Below are 13,190 nucleotides of genomic sequence, written 5' to 3'. Positions count from 1 at the left end.
CACGCAATGTCTGGGAATGCTTCTCTGAACAGGATGGTCTTAACTCCATTTTGAAGCTGGTTAAGTGATGGCTCTTGCTCGCAAGGGAAGAAGGTTCCAGGAGTGAGGGGCAGCAAGTGAAAAGGGGCGAATCCTGGATGGGGCAGAGGAAATCCTGGGCTGGGACAGCAGACCTTGACTACCAGAATGGAGGGCCCTAGTGGGAAGGTGAGGAGAAATAAGGTCTGATAAGTAAGGAGGGGCCAGCCCATGGAGGGCTTTAAACGTGGACAGCAGGAGCTTATACTGAATGCGGAAAGGGAGGGGGAGTCAGTGAAGGGATGCCAACATAGGAGAGATATGGTCACAGCGGTGGGCGGATGTGATAATGTGTGCAGCTGAATGCTGGACAGAAATTAAAGGACGGAGATGAGAAAGAGGAAGCCCAGCCAGGAGGATGTTACAGTAATCAAGTCATGAGACCACTAGGGTATGGACCAGGATCTTGGCAGTAGAGGTAGAGAGATATGGTCGGATTTTGGCAATGTTGTATAAAAAGAATCTACAAGCCTTGGTTGTGGTCTGGATCTGAGGGATACACGACAGAGAAGAATCAAAGATAAAACCAAGACTGCGGGCTTGCTACTACACTCATGCTACACATACAGTAAGTAAGTCTAACTGTAGAGACCTCTTTTGAAGGGACAAGAGATTGATCAAAAATTGGAAAATAAACTGTTTATTATTATTATTATATTATTATTATTCTGCCACTATGGCTGCCTGCACAGGCGACTAACAAGGCTCCTACCCAGATCCCCCCTGGGGGTGGTGGACCAAATAGAATGGTCCACCCTCGAAGGCTGATGGAACCCAAAAGGTTCCAGGAAGCCCTAGAGGGGCTCACGGTTGGAAATGAAGGCGACTCTGTTGATGTCCTGACTGGTATCTGGAATACTGGTCTCTCTGGGGCTATACACAGAATCGCTCCCAAGCGCCCTCTCAGGCCTGCTTCCAAGCGAAAGCCCTGGTATACGGAAGATCTCCAGGCAAGGAAGCGGGTCCTGCGACGGCTAGAGCATCGCAGGCGGAAACACCTTCGCTTAGCTGACAAGACTCTCCTAGACCGCCTTTTGGAGGACTATGGAGAGGCAATACGAGCAGCTAAGAACTCGTTCTATGATGCTCATATTGCGTCCGCGGAGTCGCGTCCAGCAGAGTTGTTCAGGGTAGTCAGGGAGCTAACTCAGCTCCCTCCTGCCCCAAACCAGATCCTTGAACCTTCTAAGGCCTGCTGTGACCAATTTAACAACTTCTTCGCGGATAAAACTTCTCGGATAAGCGAAGGTCTTAACGCTGGCATTAGGGCAGAATCCAGAGTAGAGGCGTCCAGAGCCTCCGTGGACTCCATTAAACTGGATCAGTTTGAGTTGGTTAGTACCGATGATGTGGACAAGATCCTTCGAAGTGTTCGGAAGACAACCTGCTCTCTCGATCCCTGTCCCTCATGGCTAGCGGCTCAGGGGGGACCGGTGGTAACTTCGTTGTTACACCGGATTATAAATACATCTTTGAGAGATGGACAATTTCCAACCAGCTTAAAATTGGCCATTGTAAAACCGCTGATAAAAAAGCCCTCCCTCAACCCCCTTATGCATAACCATTATCGGCCAGTTTCACTGCTGCCATTTTTGGGGAAGGTGATAGAGAGGGCGGTTGCAATCCAGCTTCAATCGATCTTGGATGATACGGATTATCTGGACCCATTACAAACTGGCTTTCGGGCGGGCTATGGGGTTGAGACTGCCATGGTCGCCTTGGTCGATGATCTCCGTCTGGGCATTGACAGGGGAAGCGTGTCCCTGTTGGTGCTCTTGGACATCTCAGCGGCTTTCGATACCATAGACCATGGTATCCTTCTGGAGCGCCTGGCAGAGGTGGGAATTGGGGGCACTGCGCTCCAGTGGTTCTGATCCTACCTCTCCGGGAGGTTCCAGATGGTGCAGCTGGGAGACGTGTGCTCTGATAAGAGGGCCCTTGTATCAGGGGTCCATCAAGGAGCCATTCTGTCTCCCATGCTTTTCAACATTTACATGAAACCGCTGGGAGAGATCATCCGGAGGCATGGGGCGCAGGGTTATCAGTACGCTGATGATACCCAAATAGTCTTCTCTATGTCTCCGACTGATGCAGTGACCGGGGATGGCATCTCTCCTCTCGTGGCCTGTCTGGAGTCGATAATGGGCTGGATGAGGAAAAACCGACTCAGTCTGAATCCAGAGAAAACGGAGGTACTCGTGATAGGTTCCCCCGGCCCGAGGATGGCGGTGGTTCTATCTGTCCTGAACGGGATCATGCTTCCCGTGAAGGACTCGGTACGCAGTCTGGGGGTGCTCCTTGATTCGTCCCTCCACCTTACAGCTCAGGTGGATGTGACGGTCAGGAGCACCTGTTATCAGCTTCGGCTGATCCACCAACTGCGTCCCTTCCTGGACCGGGGACACCTTGAAACAGTAGTACATGCTCTGGTAACCTCTCGTTTGGACTTCTGCAATGCGCTCTACATGGGGCAGCCCTTGTACCATACCCGGAAGCTACAATTAGTGCAAAATATGGCGGCCAGGCTGGTTGCTGGCACGTCCAGAGCCAGCCATATAACACCAGTGCTTAAGGATCTGCACTGGCTGCCTGTTCGCTTCCGGGTGCAATACAAGGTGCTGGTAATAACCTATAAAGCCCTAAATGGCTTGGGCCCAGGATACCTTGAGGACCGCCTCTCCCCATACAATCCACCCCGCACTCTCAGGACATCTGGGCAGCAGCTATTGAGGGTCCCAGGGGCCAGACTAGCCTCCACATCTAGAAGAGCCTTTTCCATCTCGGCCCCGACCCTCTGGAATTCACTGCCCAACGAGCTCCGCTCGGCCACCTCCCTGGCCCAGTTTAAAAAGGGGCTAAAAACCTTTCTGTTTAGGTCTGCATTCCCTGATACTTGCCCCAATTAGTTCTTCCCCGCCCCAAGCCAACAGTGGCAAGTTGGTTTTGATTGTTTTGATGTTGATGTATTTTAACCTTAACTGTATGTATGTATTTGTATATTGAGAATTGTTTTGTAATGTTTTATGCTGCTGTACACCGCCCTGATTGCACAGAAGGGCGGTATAGAAATAAATTTTTTATTATTATTATTTTATTATTTACAGGGCAGTATAGAGCATTTTGAGACAGCCTTTCATGTTTCTCTGACATGTTTCCAGAGTTAAAATTTGTACCAATCCAAAAGTTGTTGGAGGCAATGGGGAGGAGAGGACAGAAGAGAGGGGAAACACACAAAATTTCATCTTCACCTGTACAATATGGCAGAATTTAGGAAGTGATGTATGCACTGTCATGGACCTCCTACCTCTGTCACCTTAAAGTTACTCTAACATTGTACTTCAGTATTTGTATTTTATGTTGAAACACATGGGTTAAATCTTGTGCATTCATACAGTTTTGGCAAGCGGCAAAAATCTCAGCATTTTTAAAATGTATGCTTCAAAGTCATTGGTTTGATGTACTTCTCCTGAATGTCATCCCTTACTTCTTGGCAAGCAAGAAGATTAGATATGGAAAGTAGTGGCTCAGAAAGCCATTTCTCTTCAGATCATATTGGCATCTACTCAAGTCCTTCAGATGTGGTATTTCTGACAAAGGACCCTCCTGGAAAGGCAGTGACTAGCTTGGCTCTGCCTCTAAAATACAATATTTTGACATGAAGTTGATTAACCCAGTTCTATGAATCTGTGTAAGTTATTCCTTTAATCATGTGCTTGTACGCAAGATCTATATCTGAAGAATCTGTATACTGCAGTATCCAAAGATACCATGTTGAATAGAGGACATGTTGGGCATAATAATAAAAGAAAAAATGTGCATAATAGATCGAGACCCCCGGTATACTTACACTCGTAAGTACAAATAGTTTTCCTAGAAAATAGTTTCCAGGAGTAACCATGTGATTCTGTTGAAGGAAAAGCAACAAAGACTCTTATGACAGGTTGTGATTATCGTTGTGTGTGCCTTTAAGTCATTTCCGAAAGTGTACATATCACAGGCATTTCTTGGCAAGATTTTTCAGAGCAGGTTTACCAGTACCTTTCTCTGAGGCTGAGAGAATGTGACTTTCCAAAGGTCACCCAGTGAGTTTTCATGGCTAAGCAGGTCTCCTGAAGTCCTAAACTACTACACCATGTTGGCTTGTTATCTCACCTTAAACTATCATGCTTTGTTGGTTATCAATTTTCATAGATTGCAGCTCAGTTTACCAGATGAGAGATTGTGTCAGTTTTGACAAACTAATTTTTTCATTACACATGTTATCTCACCCTTTGTGAAGTAAATCAGAGTATCATGCATGGTACGCACACTATTTACAACAATTCTGTGGGATAGTCTGATGAGCAGGATTCCCAATCATACAAACATATAGAGAAGCTCCTTTCAGACCTTCCCTCTCAGCACAGGAAGTTCAGGGACTGAACAGGTAATGAAGGCGGGCTCTGCATAGACATCCATATTCCATTCCCACAAATAGTCCTTGTGTGAGCAGGACAAACTCCTACGTAGGTATATAGTGCCTGTACTCAGAGGTTCTGTGCCATTTCTGTAAGCCTGTCCACGCTTCTGCAGATCTCAGCATATTTCATAGAATTTTCTCTTAATCAAGATTTTCCTTTTCTGTAGCTTGCTACCTATTCACTGTCTGTGCAATAATACAGTTAGAGCAGCAGTTCTCAATCTGTGTGTTGCGACTCCTTTGGGGTCGAATGACCCTTTCACAGAGGTCACCTAAGACCATCGGAAAACACATATTTCCAATGGTCATAGAAACTGAGAATTGAAGAATTGTATTCAAGGACATTAGGAAGGTTGAGGACCACTGAGTTAGAGGCTTCCTAGCAAAACTCAGATTATTTGTGAGTATGTCATTAAATGTAGTGACTACTCATCATGCTGTGAATCCACTCAGGATTCTTCCTAGAGATCAGAAAATGCTACTTGTTACATATTTGAAAGAAAGAAAGATGTGGCTTCTTATATTGCCACTCCTAATACAGTTTCCAAATGTTATGCCAAAATTGGAGGCAGATAAATTACAACATTTGATTTAATTTTTAATTAACTGAAAGTCATCACTGCAAATTGTGTCTTCCATTACAAGCCAGAATTCTCAACTGCCAGACCTGAAATAATTAAGCAATATATTATATTTAAGAAAAGTAATTTTAATTTAATTATGATATATCATACAACTGTCTCTGATTTAACTGACATTCTCCAAGAAAATGCTATAAAATCCAATAACCATATGCAACTGAATTTTCATGCTTTGTTTTAGAGTAAGTAGAAGTAGCCAAAATACACTGAGATGGTTTTCTTAGGACTGAAAACAACCAGCTTGTGACATGTAATTCACAAAGTTTGGAGAGTAAATATTGTTTGTTTAGGTTCAGGGACGTAGCCAGGATTTTGGGAAGGGGGGGCTTGGATGTGGTGGCATGTGCATTCATTGTATTCCAGTGCAGCTTCAGTGTAACGTTTGGAAGAGAGTCCAAACCCCATGGACACTCCCCCCTTGGCTATGTCACTGTTAGGTTGCAATGTCATGGGACTTCCTTGGGAAGAGGCTCCACTTAAATCATTTCTTTTTTTAAAACCCACATAAGCAGTGGGTCTTCCACACTCACCAAAGTCCCCATGTACATATCTGGTGGGTAGGGAGATGGAGGCATGAAGTGGCAGCCATCCTCTTCCTATAGCACTGATCAATTGAGATTAAGAGATTTTGTGGTTGAAGCCAGCTGTGGGCCATGGGAGCCTGCGTCAGCCCTGGATGGCATAGGGGAATCACACAGTGGCTGACCCCATTTGTGACCCTGACAGGGAGATTGGGTTGAGGTTTTAATGGATGACATATGGATTGTCTGATGTTAGAAACACTCCTGTATGCTACAATAAGGCTTTAACACCTCTTCCCAATAAAGTTGTGGCCATGCTTTTTAATTCAAAATTACAGTGGCCCTCCTAAATTGCAGATCTCAGGTCTGCAACCTTGGAAAGCTGCTGAGGGGTGACCTCACTATTTTTAATGGGACACGCACCCCATTCAAGCCTATGGGGCTTGAATATGTGTGAGCCTCCATTATCATGGGGGTTCCAGAATAGATCTCTCACAAAAATGGAGGGCCAACTGTATATGTGTTTCGCTCTTGGATTCTTCTGCTCTCCTCCCTTTAATATTGATCTGCAATAGGATCCTGGTTTTAATCTTACTTTATGGTGAGAAATGCACATATGATTTTGTAGATGTATATTCTACTTGGGATTCAGAATAACATTCCATTTTCTTATACAGTGATTTCAAATTATGTGTACTGTTTTTCCATATCTACTGTGCTGGCATGCTTTGTGAGGTAAATGTTTAAAATTATTTTGGGTGTATACAGCAATATCACTGTGTATAGGACTTCACAAGATAGCAAAGAGCAACAAAACCTGGGAATTCATAAGCCAAGGAATTCTTAAGCTAAAGTTTATCAAGCAGGAAGGGAAAGGAAAGTTGTGGAAAGTAGGGGAGTGGTAGGTAGATGCAAGGGAGCATGGGTGTGTAGGATGAAATCTGGCTTTACAGACATAGATTTCAATGTAGTCAAGGATAGACAGAAAAGGAGACTTCATAGAAATAAGGGGACTTAAGGTGCTAACATTTTTCAAGATCAGAAAACAGAAAATTAGAACATCTTATTAATGTCACAGAATAAATTTATAGCAGAAATAATATTGACACTGTAACCCTTTGCATGTCTACTTGGGAATTATGCCATATTGTTTTAATGGGCCTTGCCGCAGAAAATAGGACAACAGCACCCTTAGTCTCCTAAACCCATAATTGTCTTCTCGAATACATTGAATTAACCAAGTCTCATACATTCTTCTTTACTTTCAAGTGATGCTCCATGCATAGTACTGAACGTAACGTGTTGCATGTTTCTCAGTTCCTTGACTGGCTTCCCTGACTGAAATATTTCAGCGCTAGGGACCACTGCAGTTCCATTTGGACAGACCAGTTTGAGAAGTTAAACTTCTTCTGGAGAAGAGAACACTGGAGACTTGTAGTATTGCAGGCTGTGCATGTGTAGAGCATAAGTGGGGACAAGCAGCTTCTGCACTCCTACCAGACAGCAACACCCATAACCAGTACATTTCATAGGATTGGCTGAGGTTGTTGAAAAGCTTTGTTCTTTTCTCTTAGATAGCTCTTTTCTAAGATCTCTATAGGTTCAGGAAAAATTTGCTCTGCATCAAGAAGGTTGTGTCAAGAAGGTTAGATATACCTAAAGAGTCATTTTTGCTGCCAGCTTGAAAAATATTGGTGCATGATCTGAGGCTGACTAAATAAAGCTGGTTTTGGCTGCATCAGCACTGCAGATTTAATGCAGTTTGACACCACTTTAACTGTCATGGCTCAATGCTGTGGAATTCTGAGATTTGCAGTTTTGTGAGATATTTTGCCTTCTCTGTCAAAGAGCACTTTTGTGACAACAAACTATAAATTCCAGGATTCCATAGATGTCAAACTGTATTAATTCTGTAGTGTAGATGCAACCTACGCTAAAACAGAGAAGATAGGATCCAAAGGTTCCACAAGCATCAGGCCTCTCATAGAAAATCTTTCTGCCCCTTTCCTTCTCTTTCCTTCTCTCTCCGTCCTCCCCCAACAACCATATCTAAATAGGTGGGTGAGCCTTCAGAACAAGTGCCGGGCTGTGACAGGACAGTAGAAACACCCAGAACTGATCAAAGGCAGTTTGTAAAAACCCAGGTCAGGATGGTCTTGTGCTCCTTCATACATCCTTGTGTTACTTGGACGGGGTAAGAGAAAATAGAAAGGAATTCTATATAGACAGCTTTCTTCTTATACAACCTTTGGATCCAAACCCTATCGTCTCATCCACTCTTATTCTACCAACAGTAATTAAGTAAGTGAAAATGCCACATATATGTGTTAAATGTTGTTATGCTGTTAATATATTAGCAATAAATAGATCAAAGGAAAATGTTATGGGACATGCTTTAAAAGATATCAGAAACAGAGCATGAGAAGCTTGTGAAAAATAAACTCTTATCCCATCAACTTTGGCACATCAAAGGAAAGCTGGATATGCTCATTAGTGTCTCTCTCCCCCCCCCCCCCCATAAAGTTAGTACCAAAAAGCTAATTTTCTTTTCTTGCTTCCACCATTTGAATCTTGGGGCCAGAACAGACTGGTGTAAAAAGCCAGCTTGCAGTTGGCTTGGGGGCATGACATGCAGATGATGCACACTCCCAAAATGCCCAGAAGCCAGCTCAACCATCCAGCCGTCCACATGTGGGCTGGCTTCCAGGCACTCCAGCAGTGTGGCATTTAGACACCATACACCACTGGAGCACCTTAAAGCCAGCTTCTGGCTGTGGCAGAGCAGAAAAGCCAGCTTTTTGTAGGCACACAAAAAAGTGTCTCTTTACAGCTTCTTTTTCGGCTGGTGCAGCCCCAATGTGGCTTTATCAGGGGCGGCTTCAGGCCGACCTTTTAGGGTGGTCTGTTTCACCCCTTAGACACTCTGGAAATAAGAACTGTTTGTCTGAACCAGTTACTGATAATAGCACTTTTAGAAGAAGGTGTTGTTGAAAAAATTAAGATGGGATTTATAATTTGAAGTACTTACCCAGTTGAACAGCTCCAGTCACATCCAAGCAAATGCTTATCTGAGTTAAATGTGGAAGATTTACCTATAATTAAACACATGGAGAAACATGTTCGCAGATGAATGCTTCTTATACCTCTTGGTTTGATGGGCCTTATTTTATACATTTCTGTTTCATGTTTTGTTTGCAATTTTTAAAAATAATTTCCCTGTGGAAAGCTACAGGCTTAGTTCTTTCTGGAAGAGTACAAACAATTGTACACTCAGAGCAATAATGAATGATTGTTATCATTAAAATCCCTTTTCTCTATGGTTTTCTTAAATAAAAAAAGAGACTGATTATTCAAATCAGTGTTATTTAGGATACAGCAGAACATTAGAACAGGCTGTTCAGTACTAAAGCAAATGTTTGAAGCCAAATCTTAGGTACTGTTCAGATTTTTTCAGTGTAATCTCTGTAACAGGATTATAGTCCAAATAAATTTATTGCAAAATAAACATGAAATATAGCATTAAATTTAAAGTGTTTTTAATGTAGGAGTTACATTACACTGCATGTTCCAATCAGAATACAATCAAATGACCCACTGCTACAGTGGTTTCACCAGTATCTAACTAGGAAATTAAATGGTTTAACAGAATGTTATCTGAAGCAAATGTCATTGAAATGAAAATTGCCATCAGTGAATATGGCTCAAGAGTAAAATGGAACAGATTTTTCTAAATAATGTACAGTTCTTCTTGAAGAGGGTTCACTACTAGTTATGGGGTTCAGGAAAGCTTAGGGGCATATTAATTTATTGGTGTAATTGCTTAGTATTTTTCCAGGTTTCCTGGTATTCTTAATCTTTCAGATCCAATACAAATATGCAACTCCTTATGCAAATGTAGTGGTGATGTTTGTATATGTGGGGCTGTTGTCAGTTAGTTTACTTATATTTTCAAAAGGAAAGGGCAGAATCCAAAACCTAAACAACAGATGCCTCTCCATATTGAGGTATCCAACAGAAATAACTGTTCAAGGCTCAATGTGTTGAAAAGAAACTGAAACATAAGAAAATGCAACAGTTACTACTTGCTAGAAATGTCCTTTCCCTGTAGTCTAATAAATATTATATGGACCAAAAGAAGCTAAAAAGATAATAATGTGATATTTACCTAATAAGCAGGTATACCAATCATGATTACTGCTCTCCAGTTTGTTGAGCTAAGCTGCATTTTGACCTTTTGAACATTTTTTTTCTTCTGTTTTGTTTTCAGTCTTGGTTTCCCTTGGTTCTAAAATGGCAAAAGAAAGTCAACATCAGGCTCTTGCAGCCCTGCCAGGCACCACTGCAATAGTAAATAATGTCACAGAACCATCAATTCCTGGAGGGAAAGGGGGTGCAAAAGAAGATGCATTTTCAAAGCTAAAGGAGAAATTTATGAATGAACTGAACAAAATTCCACGTAAGTAAAAGTAATGTTGAGAAATACTTTCCATCTTAATTGTTGCTCTTTATACTCAAGAACTGTTTTTGCAATTATTCATGTTTCTTCAAAAGACCACAACATGTTTAAAGAAACATATTTATTGGAGTGTGTTTTTCTGGTACCAAAAAAATCATCAGAAGAAATATCTATATGTACTTTGATTTATTTCTTTGCTCCATTCATTCATTGTTTGCATTTGATTGAAGAGATGTTAAATAATAATAATAATAATAAAAATTTTATTTGTATGCCGTCCTTCCTACAATCAGGGCGGCTCACAGCAGGTTAAAATACAATCAGATTAAAATACGCAATACACAAATTAAAATACACAATAAATCAACTCAACAGCAAAAAGCCCCCATAGCCCAACCTCTTGGCCACGGAAGAGGAGGGAGGCCCACAGGATATTTATTCGGGGAATGCCTGTTGGAATAGGAAGGTTTTAAGATCCTTCCTAAATTGGGCCAGGGTCGTAGACGAGCGGAGCTCTGTGGGCAGAGCATTCCAAAGGGCTGGGGCAGCTATGGAAAACGTCTTCCGAGTGGTGGAGACTAACCTAGCCCCAGGCACCTTCAGTAGCTGCTGCCCAGACGTTCTGAGGGTGCGAGGCGGAATGTACGGGGAGAGGAGATCCTTTAGGTATCCTGGGCCCAAGCCATTTAGGGCTTTATAGGTAATTACCAACACCTTATATTGAGCTCGGAAGCGAATGGGCAGCCAATGGAGATCTTTTAAAACCGGTGTTATATGGCTGGTCCTGGGAGCATCAGTGACCAGCCGGGCTGCCATGTTCTGCACCATTTGCAGCTTCCGAGTTTGATATAAGGGTTGCCCCATGTAGAGCACATTGCAGAAATCCAGTCTCGAAGTTACCAGAGCATGTACAACAGTTTCTAGGTCCCTCTGGGCCAGGTATGGGCGCAGCTGGCGGATCAGCCGAAGCTGATAACAGGTGCTCTTGACCGCCGCATTCACCTGAGCAGTCAGGTGAAGCGACGAGTCAAGAAGCACCCCCAGACTGCGCACGGAGTCCTTCACAGGGAGCGTGACCCCGTTCAGGACAGGTGGAACCACCGCCATTCCTGGACCAGGAGAACCTATCACTAGTACCTCCGTTTTCTCTGGATTCAATTTGAGTCGGTTTTCCCTCATCCAGCCCATTACTGACTCTAGACAGGCCACGAGAGGAGAGACGCCATCCCCAGTCACTGCATCAGTCGGAGACATAGAGAAAATAATTTGGGTGTCATCAGCGTACTGATAACCCCGCGCCCCATGTCTCCGGATGATCTCTCCCAGCGGTTTCATGTAAATGTTAAATAGCATGGGAGACAGAATGGCTCCTTGAGGGACCCCAGTTTTTAGGGGCCTCTCATCAGAGCACACGTCTCCCAGCTGCACCATCTGGGACCTCCCGGAGAGGTAGGAGCGGAACCACTGGAGCGCAGTGCCCCCGATTCCCACCTCTACCAGGCGTCCCAGAAGGATACCATGGTCTATGGTATCGAAAGCCGCTGAGATGTCCAAGAGCACCAGCAGGGACACGCTTCCCCTGTCGATGCTCAGACGGAGATCATCGACCAAGGCGACCATGGCCGTCTCAACCCCGTAACCCGCCCGGAAGCCAGTTTGAAATGGGTCCAGATAATCCGTTTCATCCAAGACCGCCTGAAGCTGGATCGCAACCGCCCTCTCGATCACCTTCCCCAAAAATGGTAGCAGCGAAACAGGCCGATAATTATTATGTATCAGGGGGTCAAGGGAGGGCTTTTTTAGGATCGGTTTTACAATGGCCAATTTAAGATCCGATGGAAATAGCCCATCCCTCAGAGATGTATTAATTATCCGGTGTAACAATGATGTTACCACCGGTCCCCCCTGGGCCGCTAGCCATGAGGGACAGGGATCAAGAGAGCAGGTTGTTTTCCGAACACTTCCGAGGATCTTGTCCACATCCTCGGTACTCACCAACTCAAACTGATCCAGTTTAACATAGTCCACGGAGGCTCTGGACGCTTCTACCCTAGGATCTGCTATAATGTCAGCGTTCAGACCTTCGCTTATGCGAGAGGTTTTATCCGCAAAAAAGTCGTTAAACAAGTCGCAGCAGGCCTTAGAAGGTTCAAGGATCTGGTTCAGGGCGGGAGGGAGCTGAGTTAGCTCCCTGACCACCCTGAACAACTCTGCCGGACGCGACTCAGCGGACGCAATACGAGCACCATAGAACGAATTCTTTGTTGCTCGTATTGCCTCTCCGTAGTCCTCTAACAGTTGGTCTAGGAGAGCCTTGTCGTCTAAGCAAAGGTGTTTCCGCCAACGGTACTCTAGCCGTCGCAGAACCCGCTTCCTCGCCCGGAGATCTTCAGTGTACCAGGGCTTACATTTGGAAGCAGGCCTGAGAGGGCGCTTGGGAGCGATACTGTGTATAGCCCTAGAAAGACCGGTATTCCAAATACCGGTGAGGGCATCAACAGAGTCGCCGTCCTTTCCAACCGCGAGCCCCTCTAAGGCTTCTTGGAACCTCTCAGGTTCCATCAACCTTCGAGGGTGGACCATCCTAACAGGTCCGCCACCCCCGGGGGGGATCTGGGTAGAGGCCTTGATTTTCACCTCTACCAGGAAATGATCCGTCCATGGCAGGGGGGAAACATTAACTATTTCCGCCCACGGATTCTCCGCATCTGAACAGAAGACCAAATCAAGAGTATTACCCGCACAGTGCGTAGGACCCTGTATCAGCTGGGACAGGCCCATGTTGCAGAATATGATGGTTTTATTAGGATCAAATTCTGTCTATTAATTTTCTCAAAGGCAAAGGCCTAAACTTAATCTCCCTGGCATGGTCCTCCCTCACTTTGGATTTCTTGGAACTGCCTAAACATCATGGCATGCATGAGGACCAGGCAGTTATTGATGGAAAGAAGAAATTGCCCTATCCCTTCTTCAACAGGACACCACTGTCCTATTAGTGGACAGCCAGCATTGGATTGTACCTTAATGCTGAAATC

General features: G+C 44.2%; 1 protein-coding gene across 5 annotated transcripts in view; it reads left to right on the top strand.

Moving 5' to 3' along the window:
- Positions 1-13,190, top strand: part of LOC149312150 (synaptotagmin-1) — a 419,893-nt gene that overhangs the window by 254,229 nt on the left and 152,474 nt on the right. For 4 of the 5 annotated variants that reach the window (XM_089524048.1, XM_089524049.1, XM_089524047.1 and 1 more), the window contains one exon: positions 9,967-10,155. In XM_089524048.1, the coding sequence (XP_089380174.1) occupies positions 9,990-10,155 (166 nt within the window). In that variant the 5' untranslated portion in view covers positions 9,967-9,989. Of the gene's footprint in view, positions 1-7,756; positions 8,001-9,966; positions 10,156-13,190 lie in introns of all 5 variants that reach the window. The other variant, XM_089524046.1, reaches the window with a different exon arrangement.

The sequence above is a fragment of the Sceloporus occidentalis genome, unplaced genomic scaffold, assembly GCF_023333645.1.
Source record: "Sceloporus occidentalis isolate IW3139 unplaced genomic scaffold, rSceOcc1.0.p SCAF_5, whole genome shotgun sequence".
In the NCBI taxonomy this organism is placed as follows: Eukaryota; Metazoa; Chordata; class Lepidosauria; order Squamata; family Phrynosomatidae; genus Sceloporus; species Sceloporus occidentalis.
This window is presented reverse-complemented; position numbering and strand designations above follow the sequence as displayed.